The sequence below is a fragment of the Furipterus horrens genome, unplaced genomic scaffold (assembly GCF_987537825.1).
Source record: "Furipterus horrens unplaced genomic scaffold, mFurHor1.1.pri manual_scaffold_12, whole genome shotgun sequence".
NCBI classification, from domain to species: Eukaryota; Metazoa; Chordata; class Mammalia; order Chiroptera; family Furipteridae; genus Furipterus; species Furipterus horrens.
Window position 1 is genome coordinate 74,215,754 of NW_028327182.1, and position 27,372 is coordinate 74,243,125.

The window sequence follows — 27,372 nt, forward strand, 5'->3', positions numbered from 1 at the left end:
GATTGGCAAAGAATGGCAGGAATATGTAGGACAGATGTGATCAAATTTATGGCAAAACCTAATAGAGCAGTAGAATTGTGGTTCCATGCAGGAAGAATGGGACCACCAAAGAGACTGTTTTTTCTAGAAAATCTCCACAATAATCCTAAAATAATATAAGTGGAGACTTAAAGAAGAAGTGTAATTGTTCAGTAATCAATTGAAGGACCAAGGACAGCTTCAGAAGTTCTCTACTTTCATAGACACTTAGTCATATGTCCCCATGAATGTGGGCCTTCTGACCCATGGGGAACCAGAGTGGGCATTGGAGTCAGATAATTAGGCCTACCATGAAGGGGGTGGGGGTCTTTGCATGTAAAAGATGAGCTGCTCATACACTCTAGAAAAACAATTTCTTGGACACAGACAGTAAAGGAAATTGACTGGAGCCAAGCTTCCTGCTTAGAAATAGTTTTTACTGTTGGGTGAATAAACAATATAAAAAAATGACCAAATATTTGAGTTAAATGACCACGAAAAGCAGAAAAAAATCAGAAGAATTAACCCCTGAAAAAATAATAAATGCAGATAACAGGAGACTTTAAAGTAAGTATAATTAGTATTCTCCAAATATCCCAGAGGATAAGACAGCCAAAAAGACAACTTGGAGTTCTTAGAATTCAAATACATGATCAACCACAAGCAAAAACCCTACCTCAGTAGATGGGCTGAATAGAAGAATAGATGATGACTGAAGAACAAATCAGTTAGCTATAATATGAAGCTGACAGTGTAAAGAATTAAAGCAATACAAAATATGAGAGAAAAGTTAATAAACACAAAGGACAAATCCAGGAATAGCATGCTCTCTCTACTAGAAATTTCAAAACAAAAGGAGAATGAAGGCCAGGAAATAATAAAAAATAAAAGAGAAGAAAATTTGCATGAGTTAAAACACATCAGTCAACAAGTGCCAAGACAAAATGAGAGAGAGAGAGAGAGAGGGAGAGAGAGAATAAGTTCTATTCTTAGACACACCATATACCAGACAGGTGATATTTCCAAAGTCCAAAGATAATTATAGAAAAAAGCTTAAGAGTTTCAGGAGGGGAAAAAAAAACAGGAATATAATAGGAATAAGAATCAAATCTTTCCACACCTCTCACCCTCATCTGTAACATGGGATATTATAGAATAATGTCTTCAAAATTTTGAGGGAAAATGATTTTGAACTCAGAATTCTATGCCCAGCCAACCTATTCTGTAATGGCAGAATAAATTACAATTTTAGAAATTCAAGAATTCAGAAAAGTTACTGTACTCAAAACTTTCTAAAACAATTACTTGGAAGGTGGTAGACAACCCCTAACCTATTTTCTGTGCCATTGTATTTTCCTACTCTGTACATTTCATATGAATGGATTCATATAATATTAACTATGTAGTCTTTTCTGACAAACTTATTTCACTTAGCATAATGTTTTTAAGGTTCATGCATGTTGTAGTTAGTATTACCAATTCTTAATTCTTTTTTAAGGTGAAATAATTTTCCATACATTTATCATTTGATTGAAATTTGGGTTGTTTCTACCTTTCAGCTATTGTGAATAAATGCCAAGCACTCATGTAAAAAAAAAAAAAGAATTACTTGGAGATGTCTCTCTCTGAAATAATTTTAAAAAAGAAAAAGTAAAAGGAAAACTTAGGGAAAAAAAACAGTGGTGAACCAAGAAATTAATAAAACAATTAATGTGTTTATAATGTGGTTGTGAACTAAATAAATTGTAAATAAATTAATCTGAAGAAAGAGGTACATAAAATATTAAAAATCTGGAACAAAAATTCTGACAACTTTGACAAAATATAAAAGGTGATAAAAGGGAATTAAGGTAATAAAGGAATTGTTTTGTTTAGAGAATGGTGGCTTCAGGCATTAATTCTCAACACTGATTAAAAGTTTGAATATGTCTATTAATAAATTAATAGAAATGAATGCATAACTTTTAAGCCATTAGAGAAGAGGAAGGAACAGATGAATTCAGTCAAGGCTGAAAAAGAGCAACAAAAGAAGGAATAAGAAAATATTATACAGAAAACACAAAACAAAATGTCATAAATAAGACTAAACATGTGTGAAAGAGTTAGACCCTTAGTTTTTAAAAAGTCCCAGACACAAACTGTTTATGAGAGACATGCCCCAAATAAAATTATCCAGATAGGGATTTAGACTTAGAACTGGGAAAAGAGGAAAATTGCTTCAAGCTAAAATCCAGGATTTGGCAGTAGCAATTTTGAAGAACAGAAAGCATCTGAACACATTCACCTTGATGAGCCTCAGAGAGGGAGGGGATGAAGCGCACCCAGGGGGGCAGGGAGGCACATGGAAACTGAGTGGAAAGCTTTTTGGCAATGACTTTTCCAGGGTGGGATGGATTTTACACCAAAGGCAAAGGCAACAATACAAAAAATAAATGAGTGGGACCACATCAAGCTAGAAAGCTCTGCACAGCAAAGGAAAGCATCAGCAGAATGAAAATGCAACCTATGGAACAAGAGAAGAGATGGACAAACCATATATCGAATAAGAGGTTAATATCCAAAGTATACAGAGAACTCATATAACTCAATAGCGAGAAATCAAATAACCCAATTTAAAAATGGGCAAAGGTCCTGAATAAACATACAAATGACCAACAGGTACATGAAAATGTGCTCAACATCAGGGAAATGCAAATCAAAATTGCAATGGCATATTATTTCACACCTGTTAGAATGGCTGTCATGAAAAACACAAAAGATCACAAATGCTGGAAACATGTGGAGGGAGCCCTTGTGCCCTGCTGGTGGGAATGTAAGCTGGTACAGCCACTCTGGAGGTTCCTCAAGAAATTAAAATAGAGTTTATAAAAGAACTATCATATAATCCAGCACCCCCACTTCTGGGCACATCCAAAGGAAACAAAATCATTTTCTTGAAGAAATACCTGCACTCTCATGTTCATCACAGCATCATGTACAATAGACAGCATATAGAAACAACTTAAGTGTCTGTCGATGAATGAATGAACAAAGAAAATGTGGCACATGTAAGTATAGACACAATGGAATATAATTCAGCCTTTAAAAGAAAGGAATCCTGTCATTTGTGCCAACACAGATGAACCTGCAGGGCATTTTGCTGAGATAAATCAGATAGAGAAAGACAAATACTGCATGGTATCACTTATATGTGGAATCCACCCCCCACCAACCAGAAAAAGGAGTCAAACTCAGAAACAGAGAGTAGAGAAATGGTTGCCACTTTTGTAGGGGGAAGGGAAATAAGGAGAGGTTGGTAGAGGGTACAAACTTTCAAACATAAGATGAATGAGATCTGAGGAGCTAATGTAAGACATGGTGACCATAGTTGATAACACTGTATAGTATAACTGAAATTAGATAAGAGAGTAGAACTTACATGCTCTCACAAGAGAGAGACAGAGAGAGAGGGAGAGAGAGAAGAATGGAAAGCCTAGTGGTTACTGTTGAAATGGATTAGATCAGATGTGGGGACTTAAAAACAGCATTATCTGAGAATGTTCAGTGCAGGTATTTCCCTTTTCTAGGAAATGATAATGGGCGTTAATGATTGTACTTCTGATTGCAGATGACATTGTTTCTACTGTAGGTTATTTTGAGATGATCTTAAAGCAAATCCCAGTTCACAGCAGTTTCACCATCTGAAAACCTTTGTAATGTTATGAATAATTCTAAGAGAGTAGAACTTAAATGTTCTCACCAAATTTTTTTTAATTAAAAAAAAAAAAGGAAAGAAAGGAAGAAAAGAAACAGAATGGAAAGCCTAGAATAATGCCAGCCTTACAAGTGAGACTGTTTTTAATGAATAACATGTTCGGGGGTGGGGGGACATTAATGAACCAATGGCATCTTGGAATCTTCCTAGTAACAATTATGCTGGGCAAGGGCTGTCATTCCAGTGTAATTCTCCAAATGCTTGTTGAGATATGTTCATCCACATTGCTAGAGGAATGCAACACATAGCCCAAGGTGCAACTCAGGCAAAACCAGCAAGGACCGCAGTAGATACAGGAGACCTAAGTCCTGCCCGCACAGAACCTTCACTCAGAAGCCTCCTTGAATTCTCCATGGGCCCAGTCTTAGTTAGGCCTCTGTCCAGCTTCCTGGGAGTATATGTCTCCTGCCAATGACAATCCTTGTGTGTTCTGGCTTGTGGCCTCAGGCCTGGACATGTGACTCCTCCCCGAATGACTGTGGAAGCCAAAGCAGGGGCCTGTGGAGCTTCTGCTTTACTTAAACCCAAACCACTCTAATGGCAACCTTGAACTTATTGTGGGCAAACCCATTTACCAAGGCTCAGTTTCCATGAGTATGACACAGACCCTTCTAAAGAGCACAATGCATTTGGACACTGTACATACATGCTAGTTGAGTGTCGGTTCTAAGGTGTAATTTTGTCTCTATGGGACGTATATTAGATTGCTCTGAAGACTTGTTCCTAGTGGTAACTATGTAGCCACATCTTCAAAGAGGGGGTGAAAATCAGAACAGATCCTGTCACTGACACTATCAGAAAGAGCCATAGGAAGATGCGGTCGAGAACTTGTGCTACGAATTTCCAGTCTTGTACTACCTGCAAAAGAGAAAAAGATACCTTCCATTTACGATGCTGGGCAACCATTCTGAATTCATTCCAAGGGACTTAAAAAGAGTAATAATGAGATTTACAGCCCATCAGTTTTCAAAACACACCTAACACATTACCCGCAATATAGGCTTGGATTCTCCCTGGCAACTTCACTACAGTGCCCAAACTAAACAGCATGTGAACACTTTCATCAACATTGAAGATGTAAAATGGAAACAAAAGAATCATGTATGCATTTGTAAACATTACAGATTAAAATGGGGAAAGCCTGATTATTTTACACAAATAAAAAGCCAGTATCTCTCAGTGTGATGCTTCCTGATATTACATTTTAAATGAACCACATATTTATAAATTACAAATTTTCATAGCCCAATGTCAGAAGCCTACTTTTTTTCTTCAACTCCACACATGGATTTGACTGTTACAGCTCCGGAATGATGGATACTGCCGAGAAGGAGAACTGACCTGGAGATGACAGGAATTCATAGGGGAGAGAGGAGACCAACTCCCTTTGGAGGAAGGGAAGTCGGGTGGAGGTGGGAGGGAAGGGCAAGGTCAGAGCAGGAAAAACAGTGAGGCTATAGAAGTCTGAAGGACAGGCCAGTTCTCATCTTTCAAAGAAAATAAATGTCCTGTATCTATGATATTGGGATTATGTACCATGTCTCAAGTCATCTGGAATATAGGCAGAGTCCAGGACTGTTTAGAACCTGAAACTCACACTCTAGCCACACTTCCCTTTTTCAAATCTGTGAGTTAAATAACTACACCTGTTTCTCTCATCAAGCTACTGGTTATAACACTGTATTTTATATATTAGTTTAAAAATCTGATTCTTTCTCTGCCTTTATTTCTAAATACTATGGATAAAAATATCCATCATCCCATATAAAAATGAGAAGTTACCAGAGACCAGAATAGCCTATTGAAAATGTAGAATAGAATTATTTTAAATTGAATTAATTCTAATCATAAGGAATAGTGCTTAATATATAGTTGCTTCACTTTTGCTCATTCTGTTTTTGTGAACTTCTTAAAAATCCATACCCAAATCCCTAATTTATGTCAGGGTTCGTTTTATATTTCATACATGTAAAGCAGCTAGCTAATCATGTCATGTTTCAAACAATGACAGCATTTTGTTGTAAGTCGAAGTGAAAACACTTATTCTTGCACGCCTCGATGGCAGCAGTATTAGGAATAGCAATTTACTCACTTGGCTGATAAAATGCTCTTTCTTCACATGCCTTGAGATGTATCGAATGGAGTCAGCAGCCTTTTCCAAGAAAGCAACCAGAACATTTTCTCCATCACTGATCTGTTTCTGTTTCCTTTTTTCTAGGACTTTACTTTTCACTACCGATTTACTCTTTTCTTTATCTGGGAAAGAGTAGCGATCCACATGGTCCTTCATGCAAAGCAATTTAGGAAGCTTTTGCAGAAATAGCCTCTTAACCCAAGGTGCCATGGGATGGTAAGTTGAAGAAGATCTGTGATGAACGTTAATGACAAACACAGTCACAATAATCGACAGGGTGACGAAAATCATGATGAACAATAGGTACTCTCCGATGAGCGGAATGACCTTTGAAGAAGATGGGATTATCTCTTCAATCACTAAAAGAAAAACTGTCAGGGAAACCAGAACAGATGTTGATAATGAAAGTTTTTCTCCTTCATCAGAAGGTAAATAGAACACAAGAACTGTCAGAAAAGAGAGTCCCAAGCAGGGGATTATCAGGAAGAGGGTGTAGAACAAAGGCAGGCGACGCAGGACGAAGGAATAAGTAATGAATGGATACGTGTATAAACCGTCTCTTCTGTTTCCCTTCATCCCTTTTGCACTCAGTATTTCCCATTCTCCATTATCAAAGAAGTCTTTTCTGTCGACATTTTCATTTATCAAAACGAGGTCAACCATGGTACCATCATAAGTCCAGGAACCGAACTTCATGGAGCAGTTCTGTCGGTCAAATGGGAAAAACGTGACATCCATGGTGCATGAACTTTTATAACTGGCAGGTGGGGTCCAAATGACAGTTCCATTGGATTTCACTATGACTTTGGTCATGAGGGAACCTTCAAAATGTCCATCTGCACTGTAGTAAAAGTAGTTTTATTTAATGGCAAGTTGAACACATGAGGGTATTTTTTTTTTTTCATTTTTAGTTTAGTTTAGTTTTGTTTTGCCTACCACGGTGCTATTTGTATTTCATTGCTTTCCTTCTACAGGGTTAAACAATATCTCAAAAAGAAACAATACTCTTGTTACTTGAAGCTGTGCATTACTCTCACTTATTTTACCAACATCAGGCTTGTCTATCTGTAGTACTAATCTGCCCAATGTCCTTTTCTTCTGTAGTACTTACTTTTCAAAGAGAACTATGTCAGGAAGCCAGAGAGATTCTGATGGGACTTTAATAGAATGAATTCCACCATATTCCTCAGGATTCCAGCGTAATTTGTGGTCTGTCCATTCCTGCATAAAATTAGCATACTTTAATTTTATTCTGACCATTCAGTTTTCTACACATTGAGGTCTTCAAGTTTATGCTAATTTACTAACCCAGTGTTTTATTTAAAAAGGGCAAATTCATCTGTGTTAGATATTATGACCCTCTTTGTGGCAGCTGGAAAGACAGGGCTTGCGTCAGAAGGGTCTATGGTCTTGCCCAGGCCCACCCACCAGGGTATCCAAAATTACCACATCTACCTCACAAGGAAGAGGCTCAGCAACAAAAGACACTAATTCATGATCCATTTTGTCAGGCTATTTGCTCTTAAGAAACAAAAAACAATTATCTATCTAACTCAGTTTATTCTAGGTCCAGCAATATTTTAATCTCATGATGAAGGATACAAGTGATTTTGAATGTCACTCAAGAGTCTTGGACAAACATCCACTCACTACGTTAATATGGAACATCCAGTTTCTGCTGACTACTCTTGATGACATTATAACTTCTATCCAATAAAAAAATATTTTCCAAGAATTTTTTCCTAAATTCTAATCTGAATTTATTTTGTGAGCACTGAATTATAATTTTAAATTATATTCCTAATATTGTTAGCCTCCAAATGCTTACATATTTTTTCTCATAATAGAATGAAATCATTTAGCATGTTTTATAGGGGCTGATGGATCCAGGTTAACAAACCTGACCATTAACTGATTTGATTATGAAGGTTAAGAGGATGATATGCGGATGATCCAATTACAGTAGAAATGGACTTTCTTAAAAAGATTTTGGATCCGATATTTCATGAAATCTGACCCGAAAATTAAAATTTTCTATTCTACTGTCCCTCATGTGGACAGCAGAATAATGCTGTAGGATAATATTAAATGACATTTCAGAAAGTTAGAAGGGTATGCCCTTTGTGAAGCTTCCTGGAGCCCAGTGATGCCAACTCTGTTATTAAAAATTCAGAAGTCAGCAGATGGACGACTTGACTGGGTGGTAAAATATTAAAATAAGCCTGATGTCTGAAAATGATAGAACTACACACTTCAAATGTGACATTGTCTGTTTTAGATGGTATTTGTGAGGCTCAATCTTTGAAAAACAAATTTTAAAAGGTATGAGTCTTTAAGAAGCTACACTCTCAAGGATAAAAAATTGCATGAGTATGGACAAACCATGCATATGAAAACTGACAGTTTAAGAGTCCAAACTAATAAAGTGTTTACCATATTTACTTGGTGCTCACAGGCTTAGCCTTTTTTCCCCTTTTCCTCGGTCCATTTTGAAAAGCAAATATAATTTCGTTCCTATGAATAATTTGTCTCTTGCCAAGGAGAATTTTACCATCAGCAGTAGGTCTGACTCTCAGAAATGTTGAAGGGAACTCAGAGTAGCATTTTTATTTGTTTGTTTCACTTTTCCCTCATTTATGCTTTTAAAGTTTATTTACAATGAAACTCACCTTTCTTGTGTATAGTTCTATATGCAAACAGTTGTGTAAGCACTAACACTATCAGGATACCAGAACAGCTCTGTTGCTCAACAAATTCCCCATTTGTAATCAACCCTTCCCACGTCCCTAACCTTTGGCAACCACTGGCCTAGTTTCCAGTCCTATAATTTTGCATTTTCTAGAATGTCATATAAATGAAGTCATGTAGTAGATAGCCATTTGATCCTGATTTCTTTTACTTATCATATGGGTTTTGGATTCTTCTATGTTGTATTAATAGTTTGTTCATTTTTATTAGTGAATAGTATTCCATTGTATAAATATACCACAATTTATCCATTCACCAGGTAAAATATTTGGATTATTTTCACTTTTTAATGATCGTCAATAAAGCCACTATCAACATTTGGTACAGTGCTTTGGGCGGAAAAACTTTTTTTTTCTCTTGGGTAAATATCTAGGACTGGGATGTATATGAAACTGCCAAACTGTTCCAGAGTGGCTGCAGCACTTTGCATTCCCACTAGCAATGTATGAGAGTTCCAGTCATTTGGCATCTTCTCCAGTCTTGGTATGGCCACATTTTAAAATCTCAACCACATTATAATAGTTGTACAGTGGTATCTCACTATGGATTTTAATATGCATTTTCCTAATGACTGATAATGTTGAACATCTTTTCACATGCTTGTCTGCCATCCATATATCTTATTTGGTGAAATGGTTGTTAACTCTTTGTGTTTCTTAAAAAAATTTTAATTTTTTTTTTTTTTTGAGAGGAGGGGGAGGGAGGGAGAAAGAGAGGAAGAGAAAAATCAATGTGACAGAGAAAACAACAATCAGTAGCCTCTTGTACATGCCCTGACTGGGGACTGAACCTGCAACCCAGGCATGGGTCTTGACAGGGGATGGAACCAGCAACCATTCACTTTGCAGGATGATGCCTGACCCATTGAGCCACACCAGTCAGAACATAAATATTTGCGTATTTTTTAATTGGGTTGCTACTTATTTCTCTCTCTCTCTTTTTTATTTTTATTTTTTGAGTTTTCAAATATGTTTTTATTGTACCAAAGAGTCATATTTTACTTAAAATCCAAGACGCATTTTTCCAAGATACATCCAAAAGGAAGGAAGGAAACACAGGCAAAGGAAGACTACCAGGAGACTCAGAGATAACTTTCATTTACTCTAAGTTTTTAGAGTTCTTTATATATCCTTGATAAAAGCACTTTGTTAAATATTTGATTTGCAGTATCTCCCTACAGTATGTGGTTTCGTAATTCTCTTCACAGCATTTTTCACAAGACAGACATTCTAAATTTTGATGAAGTTCATTACCAATTTTATCTTTTATGAATTATGTCATATCTAAGAATTTTTTGCCTAATCCAAGGTCACAAAGATTTTCTCTTATGTTTTCTTCTAGAAATTTTACAGTTTTGCATTTTACATTTAGATTTAACACCCATTTTGAGTTAATTTTTTTATTATGATGTGAATATAGGTTATGTTTTTTTCTTTTCATTTTCTTTATCTTTCTTTTTCTATTTTTTTTTTTGCATATAGATATCCAATTGTTTCAGCACGTTTTGTTGAAAAGACTAAACATTCTCCATTGAATTACTTTTACACATTTGCCCAAAATCAGTTAACCATATATGCATGTAGGTCTATTTATGGGCTCTTTGTTCTGGTTCATTCATCTATATGTCTCTGCTTTCCCCAATATCACACTGTCTTGATAATCATCACTTTCTAGTATGTTTTGAAACCATGTAATGTGAATCCTTCAACTCTATTCTCCTTTTTAAGATTTGTCTTGGCTAATCTAGTTCCTTGCTTTTTCAGGTAATCCCACCAGTGTCACCCTCCTGCTGTGGGAGGGTCTGACCCTTCCTTCTGCTCCAGGAGGGTGCCTGCAGTTCGAACCTGCCCACCTTGATCTTCAGGGACCAGATCAGAGTCAGTACAACACCATGAGACTTCTGGGACCACTGGAAAAGAGGTTGGCTATACTCTTTCCTAGTGAACTTGAACATAGGAAGGACTTCCAGACGAGTTGAAGTAGTCACCTGTTACCACTAGAGGAGGGCTTGGATGAGAACAGAGCCACCCAGGGGACGTGGAGCCCAGAGACACCCAGAAAGAACACCAGGCCCTGAGAATATTGCTTGAGCACCTGGATCAAGCTGCAGGTAAAGCCAGCCTTGTCCTTGCATTTTTCAGATTGTGAAAGGCAATGACTTTTATTTATGCTTATGCCAGTCTGGGTTGGTTTTTCTGACATGTGTAACTAAAACATTCTCAGCTGATCTGGGGAGAATCTGAGTAGACCTTGAGCAGGCAGCGAGCCCCAGACAGACACACGCCCGGGCAGAGGGACTGACTGGAGCTGTGCCCTTATAGCCTAGCTCTGTCTCGCAAAAACAATGTTGGTGAGCACCGCTGATGAATCCAGCCCCCGCAGTTCCTCCGTTTGTACCATTGAGGTTGTTGGAAACGAAGTTGCCTATTTCTTGGATCCAGTTCTTTCTCTTCTCCAGGCACAGACAGTCTTCCCCTATGCCCAGTTCTGCACCGCAAAGGAGGAAGGGGGACAGCAACTGTTCTGGAGCTCCTGCCCTGGTGCAAATGGCGGCCTTGCCTCCTGGCCTTCCAATAGCAGCACGCACAGCTGTGGCCAGAAGTAACACCAAGGCAGTGGTATATTATGGGGTTCACAGCTTGTGCTCACATGGAACACACCACCACCGTACTCCTAGCCTGGTTCTGCCTCAGACAATAAACAAGTAAAGTAACAGACAAATAGAAAACACACCTGTGGTCCTTGCTGTGAAGGGGAGTGGGGTACAATTTGGGTATAAAGATACCGAGCAGCATTGTGGGCAGCGAAGGTAGTTTTGAGGAGCTAACATCTAAGCTGAGACTTGAAGAGTAAGGAGGAGCAGTGTGGGTTGGAGCAGGGAGGTCTGCCATAGATGGAACAGTGTGTGGGAGGGCAGAAATGGGTGCATGGGTGGAGGAGGGATGCGTTTGGGTCCTTGAGAAGGATATAAAGAGAGCTAGAGTGGATTCAGGCTGTGTTCCTGGCCAGTAACGAAAAAGGAGCCAGGTGGGACTTCTGGTCAGCGCTGCTTGCTCTGGTGTGCCCAGAAGAGACAGAGCACTGGAGCCCCATGTTCCACACATGGATCGCCCTTTCCTAGTTGCACTCCTTTGCGGGGATGAGAGAATCGCCTTCACATGCTTGGTGTTCCGTAGACAGACCTGAGGAGTCAGAGACGTTGGCCCTGACACACGCCCATCCAGAGAGGCTCACCGAATTTCTACCGGGATGGGTGTCCACCAGGATGCTGCCTGAGCCCCTGTACCCCAAAATGATGACGTGTTCTAGTCAGCAAGGTCAGGATGAGGAGTCAGAGCCCAAATCCTCTCTCTTGTCCTTTAAGAAGCTGTGAGACTTTCTGGGCACTTCCCTGTTGTCTCTGAATCGCCTGGGGCATCTGGAGATGAACCTCCTGCCTTTCCCTTCTTCAAGCAAGAGATTAGAAATAATATCCTGTGTTCACGTAGCATGCTCTAGCCAAGACTCTCACAGCCCTTTGCAAATATCAGCTCCGCTTCCCACAGCTCCCAGGTGAGAGCTGGGATCGAGCAGGAAACGGGAGAGCGCAGGGCAGGTCAGGGCCAAGTATCAAAGTTAATCTATCACTAAAAAAAAATGGAAAGGTACTCCAAGTCTAGGTTTCTTAATTCTGAAGGGTACAATTTCAAATCCATGTCATAAATATTCCTTTAAAATCATTTTTTCTTACATGTATTTCCTGAAATATCACTCATAAATGTCTAGCTATTACTGTAATTCAGAACACAATTTCACTTAAACCTAAATCATGAGTTGTTGTTTTTTTTTACCATGAGTAAATTCTTCAAATCGTTCTTAGTTTAATACTAAGACAACTAGATAGTAAGGGACAAATATTCTTTGCTATTGCTTTGATTTGCAGCCTTTGAGACATCCCTGGGAAGTTCAGTTAGCTTAAAGGTTAGATGAGAAGTTCTTAAAACCAACTTAATGCTGAATCTTTTAATCTTAAAGGCAGCAACATGACATATTATATGTCACATATTCCCATTACCTCCATGAGTTGTCAGTGCCAAGAGATGGAATTTGTCATTAAGGATGAGAAACCCTATAGAGGTGGCACAAGGAAATGACATTTATTGAGTCCCCATTCCATGCCAGATAATGTATGAGTCACATTCACACACAGGATCTCCTTTACCTCCCAAGGACTCTGTGAGCTAAGCATTGCTTCTACTTGATAGATGAAGAGACTGAGGGTCAGAGAGGTGAAAGGACTTGCCCAGGTTTATGTAGCAGGACTTTTGATGCCTAAGTCACTTCGCTCAATTCTTATTCAGGGCCCACTTGAATCAGAAGAACAAACTGGCCTCCCTTGCTCAGGTCAGAGTGAGGCTGCAGAGAAGGTCAAGATAAATAGGCTTTGGGGAGATCATCCAGAGCTTTACAGCAAGGCTTTCCCTTTCACAGCAGGCTTGTTTCTTATTCCTCAGCAAAGACCAGCCCCAGGGATCTATCTACAGAGAACTTCATTATGTTCGCTGAACTTTTTATTGACCTAAAACAGGAATCACTATTGGAGGAACACCACCAGTTTAAGATGTTGGCCTTGGCAGACAGGCAGGTAGCTTTATTTTCCTCAGGGTCATCATGGAGAGAGGAGAGCAAACTGCTCTCAGCTATGGTGAAGCTGGCTCACTCAGAATCTCATTGTCTTATTGGTGTTTATACCCAACAGTGCCTAGCCCAGTGCCTTACACAGTGCCCAGCACATAGTAGGCACACAGTAAACGCTTGTTGAGTAAGTAAATTAGACATCTGTCATTGTAGTGATTATTCACATGATACCAACTGGGCAAAGGGTCTGACACTTGGGTCCTTAACGAAAGGTTGGCTTCATTTCCTATTACCTTTAAGGTGCTTGCGATGCAGTTTGCCCTGCCCTGAACATGACAAAGCAGAATCTGAGAGGCTAAGGCACTAAGTACCTTCTCATGCAGTTTCAGTGAGTCTTGTTAAAAATCTATTTATAATTTGTAGGGTTTTGATTTCTCTGTGCGCGAAGGAGGAAGACAAATGAATTTGCAAAATAAATCAATACAATAAAAATAGCTCCACATAAAGGACTTTCTCAGGATGTCACTAAATTTGTGCTTGATAAAGTTCTTGGTTGAGAAGATAGAAGAGGAGTGTCTAACTATGCCAAAGGAGAACTATGGAAATAGAGGATAAGACAGAAGAATTAGGTAAAATCAAACAAACAAAAACAAGCATCTCAGTTTTGTATGCCAACACGGAACATGCTTTTGTTCCCACCAGGTAGAAGTTTATTCTCTCTGTAGCTATAAATTAGGGAGTAATTTTCAGTGTCTGGATGGGAAGTGAGAAAAGAGTAGGGTATGATCACTTTTATCTAATTTTGACAGAGTTACACAGGGTAATTGGAAAGAATGTCCAAGAGGTTTGCTCTGGTGTGAGAGCTTTGGAAAGTCTTGTTATTGGGAATGATATTCAGGTGATTCACAACTTCTTCACCTTTTTAGCTTGCACAACTTCTATTGATTCTATAAGACCCAATTTAAATATCTCCCCCCCCCTTGGAAGCTCTCCCCAATTTTCTCCCTGTCTCATTTTCATTTTTGTAATAAGACAGTACCTATGTATACGTTCTTTATGATGTTTATCATATTACAGTAGTTTTTTTTTTTTTTTTAAACACAGTAACACTATGTTCTTTCTTTAAAGGCAGGGTTGTGTTTTACTCTTTGTATATCCAGTATCTAGCAGAATGCCTGGCACTAAGTAGGCTCTCAATAAACACTGTGGAATGAATGGAAGGTGCTGTGAGTGCTGTGAGTCCTTAATTCCTTCTCTCCTAAATGTTTTTCTAGACCAACTCCATGAGATGTCCTAGGGACTGAGGAATCAAAGCCTTTGAAGACCAAGATTAGGAAACTAGACTACATGGGGACAGCATTGTGAGAACTGGACACCTTCCATCAGCCCCCTCCATTCTGAGGAAGGGAATAGCTTCTTCATATAAGCTAAACTTCATTTAACAGTGTGGAACCTCACACAAGTGACTTCAATTCTCCAAACCTCAGTTTTCTCATCTGCAAAGTGGGAATCATAACAGACTTTACATTATACGTAGCTGTGAGAATTAACTGAGTTCATGCTCATGAAACACTCAGCATAGTGCCTAAGCACTTAACACTCAATAAATATTAGGTATTATTGTTAATAGCTGCTCTGAAACTGAGATCTGTGTAAAACACCAGTTAAAGTTTCTTTTTACATTAATTTTATTATGCTTTTATCATCATTTTCTTTTATCCTTAAAAAGATTTTTTTTTTAAACCCATAAAGTAGCTTCATGGCAGAGCTCAAATGCATCCTATTCCATGCAGCCTTCCCTGCCTGCCACTCATGCCATAGAATTCATCCTTTTTTTGCTCATATCATTTGTGCTATAGCGTAGCCCTTATCGACTGATAACTATTGTGACGTTCTAGTCCAAATCCAGTCTGTGAATGGAACAGCTTAGGTAATATTCTCTGCGGATCTATGAAATGTGCAGCTGTTTCCCTACTTTGACTCCTCCTATGATTTAGAAACAGGTCTTGATGTTTAGTACAAAGGCTGATGTGGCAGAGAAGCCCGAACCAGGGAAACCCAGGTTCCAGCCAGATGAGTTAGTCACTAGACTCTTCGGTCTCTGTAAATGGGGATGATGATAACTGCTTTGCTAATCCAGAGTGACTGGGAAATGTAAATAAGGTAAGAGATATGACAACCCTTTGCAGATTAAATCAATCAGAGCCTATTATTCTCGCCAGTTTAATGAAGTGGGGACCTAAGTCAGCAGGCTGGCTCTTCAAGCCTCAGATGCCCCCAGGCCTACAGATTTCTCTTGTTCCATTGTGGGTGGTGGACATTTTTGGATTTTGTTTCTGTCTTGACCTGGAGGCATTCACCAGGCCCCTCTGATTCCCATGGCACCACTTTGCTGAAAGTCATTTCCAAAGTTTTTGTTAAGGCCTGAGGAGCCTGTGACTTCTTCCCTTCCCGTCTAACCTTGTCTTTTTGGGCTGAAACGCTTTCTTATTTCCAAAATCTCAAGAAAGGGAAAAGCACCTACTATCTCAATATTAAAGGACAAGAGTCCCCAGACCAGTGTTTTATGTGAGAGATTAAGCTCAAGAAGGAGACGTGTGTGAAGCAGTGAAAGTCTGTTTGTTATTTTATTTTTCTGGACTCCCTCAACCTATCTACTCATTAACAGAAAAGTTTTTCTCCTCTCCCCTACAGGCTCAAATACAGGATTTCTTATTGATTTTTAGGAGCTCAAAATGCCTCCAAATTTCACAGCTTCTAAAGTGCAAAAGCAGGATAAGTCACTGAGGAATGGAAGAGGTATACAGAAAAATACAATTATTTAAATCATATTTTTATATCTACATTCTGCACTTACTACTTTCTCCTGAACATTTTTATTTCCAAGTAAAATAATATGCAGACCTATTTCCTAACTTGCTAACATAGCTACCAAGTATAGAATCAGAGAAACTGAAAGTAATAAATATTATAATTCTCTAAGTCTGATAAAAGTTTAATGACACTAAATGAAGCCTATGGACTCCCCTCACAGTGTCTTGTACCCATTGTTCTTTATAAGCAATTAGCAGAAAGAACTAAACAATGTCTACTAAACCATAACAGGTAACTCATTTCAATATAAAGAACTGGAAAGTATTATGTCAGTATGTTAAAATTAAGTGTGATATTTAAGACAGCCCCACCAGGAAGATTTTAAATTTATGGAAGATTAGGCAGTATTGGATACTCATTAAAAAACTAGTAATTTCTGCCCTGGTCGGGTGGCTCAATTGGTCGAGTGACTCAATTGGTCGAAGCATCGTTCCATGCAGGTTCGATCCCCAGTCGGGGCGCTTACGAGAGGCAACGAACAACTGATGTTTCTCTCTCACTCGATGTTCCTCTCTCTGTCTCTCTCCCTTTCTCTCTGTCTATAATCAATAAACATATCCTTGGAAGAGGATTAAAAACAAAATTTAAAAAAGAAGTAATTACTAACCAAAACAAAAATAAGCAATTAAACCAAACTGCTCTTCTCCTATCAAGACATTGTCAATATTTTCTCTTTTCATATCACATACACAAAATTGGGTTTTGAAAGGTAATGATTTCCTGACAACTCTAGACCAAGCTCCTCTGAACTGATGCTTCTCTTTTAGGAAACAGACTATAGTCAAGCTAACAGCAATCATCTAAGCAGAGACCTAAAGACCATTCAAAACACATTGCTAGTTATATCAGAAAAAAACATACATGCATTATTTTGTTTGGGTTTCACTTTGTTCTGAAATCAACAGTGGACAGCCTTCTGTCATTTCTTATTTCCTCTTTCTAGGGAAAAACAAAACATGTTGGGGTAGATTTTTCCCCACGGAGGACCAGTGGAGTGAGGGAGAATTGAACATCCCTGACTTTCTCATCCAGTTGCAGTACCTTAAACAGGGGAAAGCTGCACCCTGGAGCCCTTACACCCTTTCCTCCAAGTAGCCCAGAGGCCAGTGCCCATGCCTCCCTGACAGTCACCCACCACCACCCCATGGACACACCCTGCAGGAGCAACAGCAGAGGAAGGCACGCCCATCAGTGTCCAAGACTTGCTCTCTGACTCTCGCAAAAGAAAACAAAACAATAATAGACCCAACCACTCCCAAGTATCTCCCTGAGAAAGATACTTATTTTTTAAATGGGAACCTTTCTCAAGAGAATGGAAATAATTAACCTGGCAGATACAATCCCTGGATCAACGTTTACCTGTTTGAGCCACACATTTGTTGTCATCAGTTGGTTCTTTTCATCCTAAGAAAATGACAATTAAAAAGATGGAAATTCAATTTAAAGGAAGTTGCATTTTGTATTTTGGGGGGTTAGAAAGAGCTCTCTGAGTCTTACCTTTGAGGTGATCAAAGTGTAAAGGATTTTCAACTTAAGAATAGTTAAATGGCACAGGCTCCTAAAATGTTATGCATATTTTGCTTAAAATGAAAAATAATAATTAAAGCAAGTAGTGGTTCATTGTGGTGATATTTATATATAATTGCATAACCCAGAAAGCACTTTCATGGTGCCAAGTAGAATTAAATATTAGCTAAATTGGAGATGGGCTTTGCATGATTATCTAGAAGGAATCTTGGGGCATTGAGTCAGCTGGGGTGGGTGAGTGTGTGTGCATGTGTGGTGGGGTGGGGGATTTGTGAAATGTGGGAGGATTATTCTGGGACTGTAGGGACCACGGCAAGATGATTTTGCAGAATCTCATTGCTTACAGTTCACTGATTTTCCAGGGGCGCAATCATGGCTTAGCAAGTTTAGCAAGGAAATTAGCAAAGAATGCGAAATGAGGGAGGTATGGGGTCCTAACGAGCTCCAGGAGGATGGTGGAGTAGCCCAAGCACTTGCTCTGGTGTGGTCATCATCTCTGCCCTCTCTTCATGCAGATGCCCCTGCCAGCCCTCCCACAGCTGAGAGGACACTGGATTAGCCCCAAGGCTCAATTCTCCCTCCTCTCCAGCCCCTGCTTTCCACCCTGGGTACAGCAAATCCACCAGAGGCAATGCCCATCCTAGCAACCATATTGACCATCCAGCAAAAAATCCCACACTAATAGTGTTGCAACAAAAATGTACTCTGTGACACTTCTCATTCTTTCCTTGGGTCATTTCACTGGCTTCTTGGGGCAGATTTTCTCTCACAGTAAATTATAGTTAAGATCAAAATGTCAGACATGGGAAAGAAAACAAAATAAAATCTCAGACTCACAAGCAGGTTAAGAAATGCATGTTCTTTTTAGGTTGGTGCCCAGGATTACTCACCACATCTACGAGCTGAGATATTTTCAATCCAAAGTAGACTTTTATGGTGTCACTGGAATTTAATATAGGGCGAACCCATTTCTGATAACCTTGGAATAAATGTCTGAGGAGGGCATCTTCATTTTCGGCTATTGAACTGAATTTTGCAGTGGCTGCAAGAATCATGGGAGATCCTGAATTAATGGGAGAGGTACAATGACTGCTTTAACATTCCCGTGGCCTGAACTCTAATGTATTTCCACCAGTCCAATTCAGCAAAGACAGTTTTGAGGATACTGGGGTTCCCTTTAACCATTTTCCATGCCCACAACACCCAGCTAAAAGTAGACTGTATTCTTTTACCCAGAACTTCACTCTCACAGGATCTTCACATCACGAGACCAACTCCTTGACCCCAGAAGATCCCCTACTGTCAACCCCTTACTCCCTACCTCACATCTCATCCCCCTACAGACATGCTCTGTCCATGTGCTATTGTCCACCCTGTTTGGCTCCTTCACAATGGTTGCATACAGGGCGGGGCAAATGCAGGTGTACAGTTGTGAGTATGCAGAACAGTTTATTCTTATATTATTTATTCATTATTGTGTTATTTTTCCATATGGACAACTATAAACCTACTTTTCGCCCCACCTTGTACTTGTCATAGTTTGTCCTCCACTTGAGCTCCATGATGGCAGGGACAAATCCATTTTATTTGATGATGCTTATCCAGCCCACAGCAGGTGTTCATTTTATATCTGTTTAATGAACGAACCAATGACGGGTATGTGTCAAGACCATTTCCCTGGCATTCAACACATATCTGATGAGTACCTGTCACCTGTCCTGTGCTGTTCTCTTACTCTCTTCTGGAGGAAGTCTTCCCTCATGTGTAGACCTTCCGTGGTCCAGGATCAACACTCTGCTCTGCCCTTAAATGTGTGAGAGCCTATGAAGCACCCTAATTTCAAGCTTTAACCCTCCAGCTGAAGAAATGGTTTAGGAGTGCAGTTTAGAGATACGTTTTGTATCTTTTTAGTGCTATGCTATCAAATTTAAAACAAGGAAGCTCTTTGCTGTTGGCTTACATATAGCCCCTAGACCCTGGCTGGTTTGGCTCAGTGGATTGAGCATCGGCCTGTGAGCTAAGTGTCGCTGGTTCGATCTTCCAGTCAGGGTACATCAGAGAAGGAAAACTCTGACTCCAAAAAACCTCCGCTGCCTTGCGGCATACCTCTTCAGGGGAAAGGCTAAGGGAGTAAACCCCGACAGAAAATCCGGAGCCGGAGTCCCTAAGGCGGTTTGACGTTGTAGTCAACACCGGCAACTCCTGCGGCGCACCTGAAGCCAAGCTGTATTGACTCCGTCTTTCCCTTGGACCCTTCAGCTGCGAAGAGAGCGGGGGTCTGCTGCATGGGCAACAGCAGACCCTCCATATCACCCTGCCCAGGCTCTGTAGCTTCAGCTTCACTGGAGAGGACACTCCAGCGTCATCGCAAGATGTCGATTCAACACGGGAGGAGACAGATACCGTGTCACTCCCGAGTTGGACTGCACAGCCATTCTCGGTGGTGCAGATAGACTCTTAAGAAGCTACACCATCGTCTCTCGAGACGGACGGCTGCCGCCGCCGACGACGACATATAGCCCCTCTCTTTGGATAGTCAGTGTCCTATTAATATCCTACAGCAATTCATTCTGCACCATATGCTTTACCATAGAGAACCTTTTTTTTTCCCACTAAGAGAAACATATGATGGACAGTGATCACATGCAAGACAACCCCCAAGTTTACAGGATCAAAATCCAAAATTCTATGTAGGAAGAAAAGCATAACAGCACACATTCCATGTGTGTACATGAGAATTTCAATTTACTAAGGGAGCAGCCATTCAAAATGCACCATAGTGCTCCTCGGAGTGATCAGGGGCATGGATAAGACAGTCTTTGTGCTCCGTCTGCCTCCACTCTTTTCTTTTTCAGTTTAGAAAGTGTATTAAAATGCAAATGAGTGATAGAGAGAAATGCGACCTTGCATTTGTGCTTATTTATTTTAAAAGCTAACCATTCTCCAACTGTGATGTTTCAATGTTCTCAGCAGGCAGAGCTGCATTAAGGAGCAGGTCAGTCAAAGGGACTTACTTAAGAAAAAGAAGATCAAAACGATGAACACTAAAATGACAACAAACTCACAACTATCAACAACTGAATCTAAAAAATAAAAACAAAATTCAACTAAGCAAACCAGAATAGGAACAGAATCATAGGTATGGGGATCATTTGGAGGGTTATCAGCTGGGAGGGGGGAGGGGGAGAAATGGGGAAATGGGGCAGGGACTAAGAAGTATAATCAGTGGGTACAAAATAGACAGGGGGGAGTTAAGAATAATATAGGAAAGGGGAAAGCTAAAGAAATTGTATGCAAGACCCATGGACGTGAACTAAGGGGGGTGGGACTGCTGGAGGGAAGGGGGATACTGGGCCGAGGGGAGCAAAGGGGAAAAAATTGGAACTACTGTAACAATATAATCAATAAAATATACTTAAAAAAAGAAGGAGCAGGTCATTTGGGCGGCTGCCAAGGCAGCACTCTGTAAAGGCCCTAAACCCTTACTGGCAATGGAGGGGAAGGGAGGGAATAGGTGTTCACATGTTCAGGCTGAACTTCATGGCTTTCTTTACCCCTCATCCCATCTTAATTGCCTTCAAAATACATCGCAGCAATGATTGCTTCCCACGATCTCCACGGGTACCACCCTAATCACAAACTCCATCCTCTCGCTTTTTGTTCTGCTTCCTAACTTCTTCCACTCTTGCACCTTTCACAGTTCATTTCCTGCCCAGCACCTAGAGCCATTTCTTAAAAGCTGAAAAGCATATGTCAGTTCCTTGCTCCGACCCTCCAAATGGCTTCCCACCAGACTTAGAAAAACACCCCAGGTTGTTACCATGATCTCCCAGGCCCTAGTTGGCTACATTGCTGTGGCCACTGTCACGTGCATCCGAGTGCAGTCCCAGCTTCTGAGAGTGCCAGAGTGCTGCCCTTCCCTGAGAGCCCATGTCCTTGTTCAGCCCAGTGGATACAAATTACATAAGATGCTATCTCACAACAGATGGCGAGGCTCCAGGGAGGCTGAGACACCAAATACTGACTCAACCAAGACACACACACACACACACATGCATGCACACATGCACACACACATGCACACACACCCCTTAGCTCCAACAACCCTGAGCCATTATAATTTGGGACGTATGAGAGGGATCCTAAAAGAGCAGAGACTGTACCCTTGAACTCCCTTTCCTGGCAGGACTGTCATTTTGAAGGGAGGTGGAGTTGCATGTTGTGGAGGGAACTTATAAAATGAGGGCCTTGACATTCCCAGCATTGCAACTCCCCAAGCCATATCCTCTGTGGATCCAAAGGTAAATGAACAGATCTGTTCTTTCAAGGACCTTTATATGTTTTGATTCATGTTACCAATGTCAGAGAGTATGCTTCTATCTGAATCAAGGGAGAAAAAGTATAAATCTGTACTGGCTGTTATGGGCTGAATGTTTGTGTCCCTACTTATCCATATGTTGAAGACCTAACCCCCATTGTGACTATATTCAGAGATAGGGTCCATAAAGAGGTCATTAAGACTGAGTGAGGTCATCAGGGTGGGGACCTAATCAAATAGGATTGGTGTCCTCATGAGAAGAGGAAGAGGGATGGGGATGTCTCTCCATGCAAGCACTGAGGAATAACCGTCAAGACACAGCCAGAAAGCAGCTGTTTACAAGCCAGAAAGAGTTCTCACCCAAAACTGGCAACTTGATCATGAATTTTTAGCTTCCAGAACTGTGAGAAAATAATTTGTTAAGCCTCTAGTCTTTGGTATAGTATTTTTTAAAATCCTCACCCGAGGACATTTTTTTTTTTTTCATTATTTTTAGAGAGAAAGGAAGGGAGAGAGAGAAAGAGAGAAACATCCATTCTTTGCCTTTTTGTATGTGCTGTGACCAGGGATCAACTTTGCAACCTGGGTATGTGCCCTGATGAGGAATTGAATCTGTGACCTTTTGGTCTATAGTACAATGTTCCAACCAGCTGAGCCCCATTAGCCAGAGCTGTAGTATAGTATTTTGATATGGCAGCTCAAACCGACTACTACAAATCTGTAGTAACCAAAACAGACCAGGAAGACTAAAATAAAGGAAGGAAGGAAGCCAAAGGCTCAATGCTTTTGCCTAATATCTTCAAGCTTCCTTAACCTTCTCAACATAGAAGCTGAAGTCATTTATGTTATTGGAGAGGACATAGAGCATAGCCCTGGGAATGTTTCTGATTTGTCCTTTCTGTAAAATAGGAAATTATGAGGAAGGGCAAATGCTTCTACCTTAAATTCTTTGAGGCCAGAGTCTCAGCAGATATGTGATGATACTGGGTGAATGAACAAATGAAAGAATGGATACACAAAAGGCCATAACGGTGCTTTCTGTGCACAGAGGACAGAGGCAGAGTGACCCTGGCCCACAGCTCTAGAGAATGTAGATGTGCTCACAATGACCAGGACAGGTGGCGTCTGTGCTAAGGAATAAATGGATTCCTGAAAAGCTGTGTGTAAAACAAATTTTTGCAAATGGATTTATATTTTAAATTAATTAGACAAGGCCAATATTCTAAGATAAGTTGACAAAGTTAAGAAACTTCTCTTGTAAGGTGAGCACCACCCCATACCCCAAAGTTAGCTTTCTGACGGGTAGGGATGAAAGAGCATTTGTATTTATAAATAAGTTCAGCATTAATTAAACAAGAGGAAAAAGGGAAATGATAAAGCAAAGACAATACAGCTGGAAAGGACTCCAAAGATGATCTAAGCCCTTCATTTACAGGTGAAGATCCTGGGGTACCCAGAGAGGAAGTGACTTGCCCAGGGCCACCCCGTTCAGTTAATAAGTGGTGGATGTGGTCTTCTGACTCCCAAGGTGACAGTGTTTCCACCAGCCCATGAGATTCTTTAAGGACTGAGGGGACAAAAGAACGTTCCCTCCACTATGTTCTCTCCTTACTGCCACATAAAAACTACTCCAACAAATTCATTTCTGCAAACATATGTTCATTCTTACTGCTATTTTTGTTGTGTTGTTAGCATTGTATTTTTCAAAATATTTTACTATAGTATAAAGCAATCTATTGCTGGGAAGAATAATATTCTAAATCCAGGTCACAGGTAATCTTTGTTTGGTCTTAGAGAGACACTCAACACTGGTGACTGTGTTCTCTAATCCTACCTGAATCTCCCTCTGCCACAGTTGGCACCGGGCACACTGCTTTCCCCGGGGGCCTCTTATATGGGCACCTCCCTCTGTGATCACTCTTCTTGGAGGTGGACACCCGAAGTTTTACAGCAGGGAAGCATTCCTGTTTCAGATTTGACCACGTACTTCCCACATTTCCTTGCTTTGAGTCCTACTTTGCACATCCCCTTCCCCCAAACACACACACTTAGTCTGACGCTCATCTTCGGAGGATGTAAGCTGCCTCTTAAAGCTTTCCACCATCTCTTTTGGTAAAAAAAGGCATTTTGTTTCTCCTCTAAACCCCAGTTCTTCCCCTTTCCCTCCTCTTTTCTCTTTCTCCCTGCTTAACTTATGTCTCATTTTTCTTTCTTAAAAGAAAGAAAATGTTTCCCTTGGGACTAGACAAGCAACTCCACGGACAGGGAGCAAGAAGAGGGAGGATCAGTGAGCACTGGGCCTGCTCTAGCGGGGAGAGGCTCCAGGAGGGCACACTGCTCTTGGCTAAGGATGCTGAGTCTGTTGCCAAACTTGTCACTCCTTAGAGAGAGAATCCAACAAATATTTATTTAACACTGAGAGGCACTTGGACTCAGAATCAGAAACATGATTTCTGGTCCTGATTCCAAGCCATGTGATCTTAAGCAAAGCATTTAACTTCACCCAATAAAAATATGAGCGGATGATTGGGGAAGGGCCCTGCAGCCTATACAGGTCCTGCGCTTCTAGGATCTTGACGTTCACCACACAGCCACCAAATGTAACCTATTAATATCAAATAGTTGCTGTTCCAAAGATACAAAAGGGAGCCCAAGTTTAAGATGCACCACTGACTAGGGGACAGACCTTCACTCCTGGCTGCCATGTACAGCAGCGACAGAGAAGGCAAGCAGGTACAGGTAACTAAAGCTACTGAGGGACTGCTTGGGACTCATGCCCAGGGAGGAGGCCGGGGCTCTCCCAACCCAGTAAGCGGAATCACTAGAGATTTATTTGGATGAGTCTCCCAGTGGCAGCTTGCACAATGAAATTTTTCTTTGTAACCTATGACTTGACCTTGTGGCCTCTTTATTCTTCTTGGTTATTCCATTTTTCAGGCGCTGAGACCCTCTGCTCTCTCCTCACCCCCATGTCAACACCCACCTTCAGCAACAGTCTGACAAACTCACTCACACCGTGGTATAGACAACAGGTAAGACTTAATGATGATTTGCGGTTTTATTGATGACAACACTATTATTTATTCTCAGCTGGGAGAGTAAAAAAACAATTTGAGAATGTCAAATCTCAGCAAGTATGTTTGGGAGAAGTGTCTTTTTTGTTTTGATACCTTCTGGCATATTTGGATTTTCCTTTCCATTATCACCACCTTGTCCAAAAAAAATCATACCACAAACATGGTAGCCTTGTCTGTCAACACAGAGAACTAGCCTGCAGAGTGAAACCAAATAATAAATATTTAATGGATTCTTGCTAGCAGGAGAGGTTATTAGAATGGTTTTGTTTTATTCCCTCTTGAATCCCACATGCTAGAACCATTCATAGGATACAGGAGATCCTCAGTAAATATTTATTAAATGAATAAACCTACATCATCATGGGGTAAGAGTGAGCGAAGATAAATAAGATACACCTCTATTTCTGGGAGCAGACACAAACACACAGAGCGTGATTTAGCAATATAAGAGATGTCACATGGCCACACACAACTATCCTTTTCACCAAAGCCAGGAATAGAAAAATGAGGGGTTGCCCCTTGTCATTTGTGTGACAAAAAGAAACTATTTCCTTACAATGAGTAGTAAAGTTAAAGAACTTAAGGAAAAGTTGTACAGATATAAATATAGACATAGGCTCCAATGGATCTAGAAATATTCACAAATATGAGAGTTACATAGGTTCTTTATAGATCTATGACCAATGTGTACAGCTCAGTATACACTCCCAAACATTTGCAACCTACACAGTGGAGAATGAGTTCCAGGCTCCCTGCCAAATCCAATTTTTTATGTAACTGTTACTATGCACAGAAGGAGGATGCATAGGTGAACCAAGAGGGTTTATGCTAACTACCCTTGCTAACCAGTGAAACAATTTCCCTTGAAAAAGAGTGGTAAAAATCAACCTTTAACAGTAAATAGACTAGTAAGTTAAAGCAAAACAAAAAACCAACCCCCAAACCAACCATTAGATGCATGTACACTAATTGTATGGGAACACACACAGAGGCTGATTATTACTTATGATTGGCAAATTGCATTTCAGACTTTGCAGAGACCAAATTTAGTGATATTTGAAAGTGGATTTGATGCTGTCTGCAATTAGAAATTACTGTTTCTGAGTCTCTGGAATGAGGAAAGGCTGTGGTTTCGAGGATGTGATAGTGTCCACCTGTACTGTGTGCCTTGTGGCCCTATCACTTTGAAAGTGACGATTTGTTTCAGGACTTGGACAAAGCTATCTCAGGGCCTTTGGTTCTCCATCTGAAAATTGCAATAATCAAATGTGGCAAAAATACTAGAAATGAATAAATAGAAATTGCTAAGGGAATGAATGACACCTTTTTCACCATCTGGCTCCCGGCTCTAACTGGTTTTGGTGCAGTGGGGAAGAGCTTCCTGTTCTTAAGTTACATAAAAAGTGAAATGAGTTCAAAACCCAGAAAATCAGCAGGTGCAAAGGACCACTTTCTCCTAAGTTTTCAGTTTTCTTCCTCTTTCCTTCTTTCTTCTCTCTTTTCCTCTCTCTCTCTTCCCCTCTCTCCTTTAATTTGCCCTCTTTCTTTATTTAAAATTTCTCTATTTTCAGGTGGATAATAGTCACAGAAAACTCACACATGTTCATAGACATTTGATATATATTTTTGTTTAGTTGTGATGTACAAACATACTAAATATACCCACATACACAAATTTATTAAAGTACTTATATAAGTCTACAAGATAGATTGGACAAAAGTCTCTGTACACAAATACCATGATTTTAGTAGATACGATATAAAAGTGCCAATCTAATAAATTTCCTTGCCAAATATTTGAACAATTCTCTGAGTAACATTCAGTGCATTTGGTAACATTCTTCCTGCTTTTATATCTTCCTACCAAACTAATGAGGTTTCAGAAGGAATAACACAATAAATGATAAAAGGACAAACATTACGAAATTCATAGTTATGATTTCTTCTTCAATATACAGATTTTATAGAAGTATGCATCAAAGCCACATTATAAAGTTGATCCTAAAGATATCCACACATTACATTTTATAATTGTGAACATTATCAACATCATAGTTTCACCTTCCTTGCTTAAATAGTTCTACAAGCATGAATTTGTAATTTAGTTTAACTTGTGCTTACCTGAGGAAGTCACACCAAGGACAATGAGCACCAGAATAAAACCTGCCAGCGTCATCATGTCAATTTTAGAAAGAAGATTTCTTTCTTTTAAGTAACAGTATTTCCATCAGATGAGGGGGGTTTGGAAGGCAAATGCAGTGGTTCAGGGTCAGACGTGGAACCGAAGGGGAAAGTAGACACCTGA

At 40.1% G+C, this 27,372-nt stretch overlaps 1 protein-coding gene across 1 annotated transcript; it reads right to left on the minus strand.

Moving 5' to 3' along the window:
- Nucleotides 1-3,875: 3,875 nt before the first annotated feature.
- Nucleotides 3,876-27,246, minus strand: CHRNB3 (cholinergic receptor nicotinic beta 3 subunit). The gene is made up of 6 exons (XM_090258054.1): nt 27,189-27,246; nt 18,563-18,714; nt 17,505-17,549; nt 7,018-7,127; nt 5,865-6,747; nt 3,876-4,630 (listed from the first exon to the last, which is right to left on the minus strand). The coding sequence occupies exons 1-6, from the start codon at nt 27,244-27,246 to the stop codon at nt 4,496-4,498; spliced, it is 1,383 nt and encodes a 460-aa protein (XP_090114180.1). The 3' UTR covers nt 3,876-4,495.
- Between the last annotated feature and the right edge of the window lie 126 nt (nt 27,247-27,372).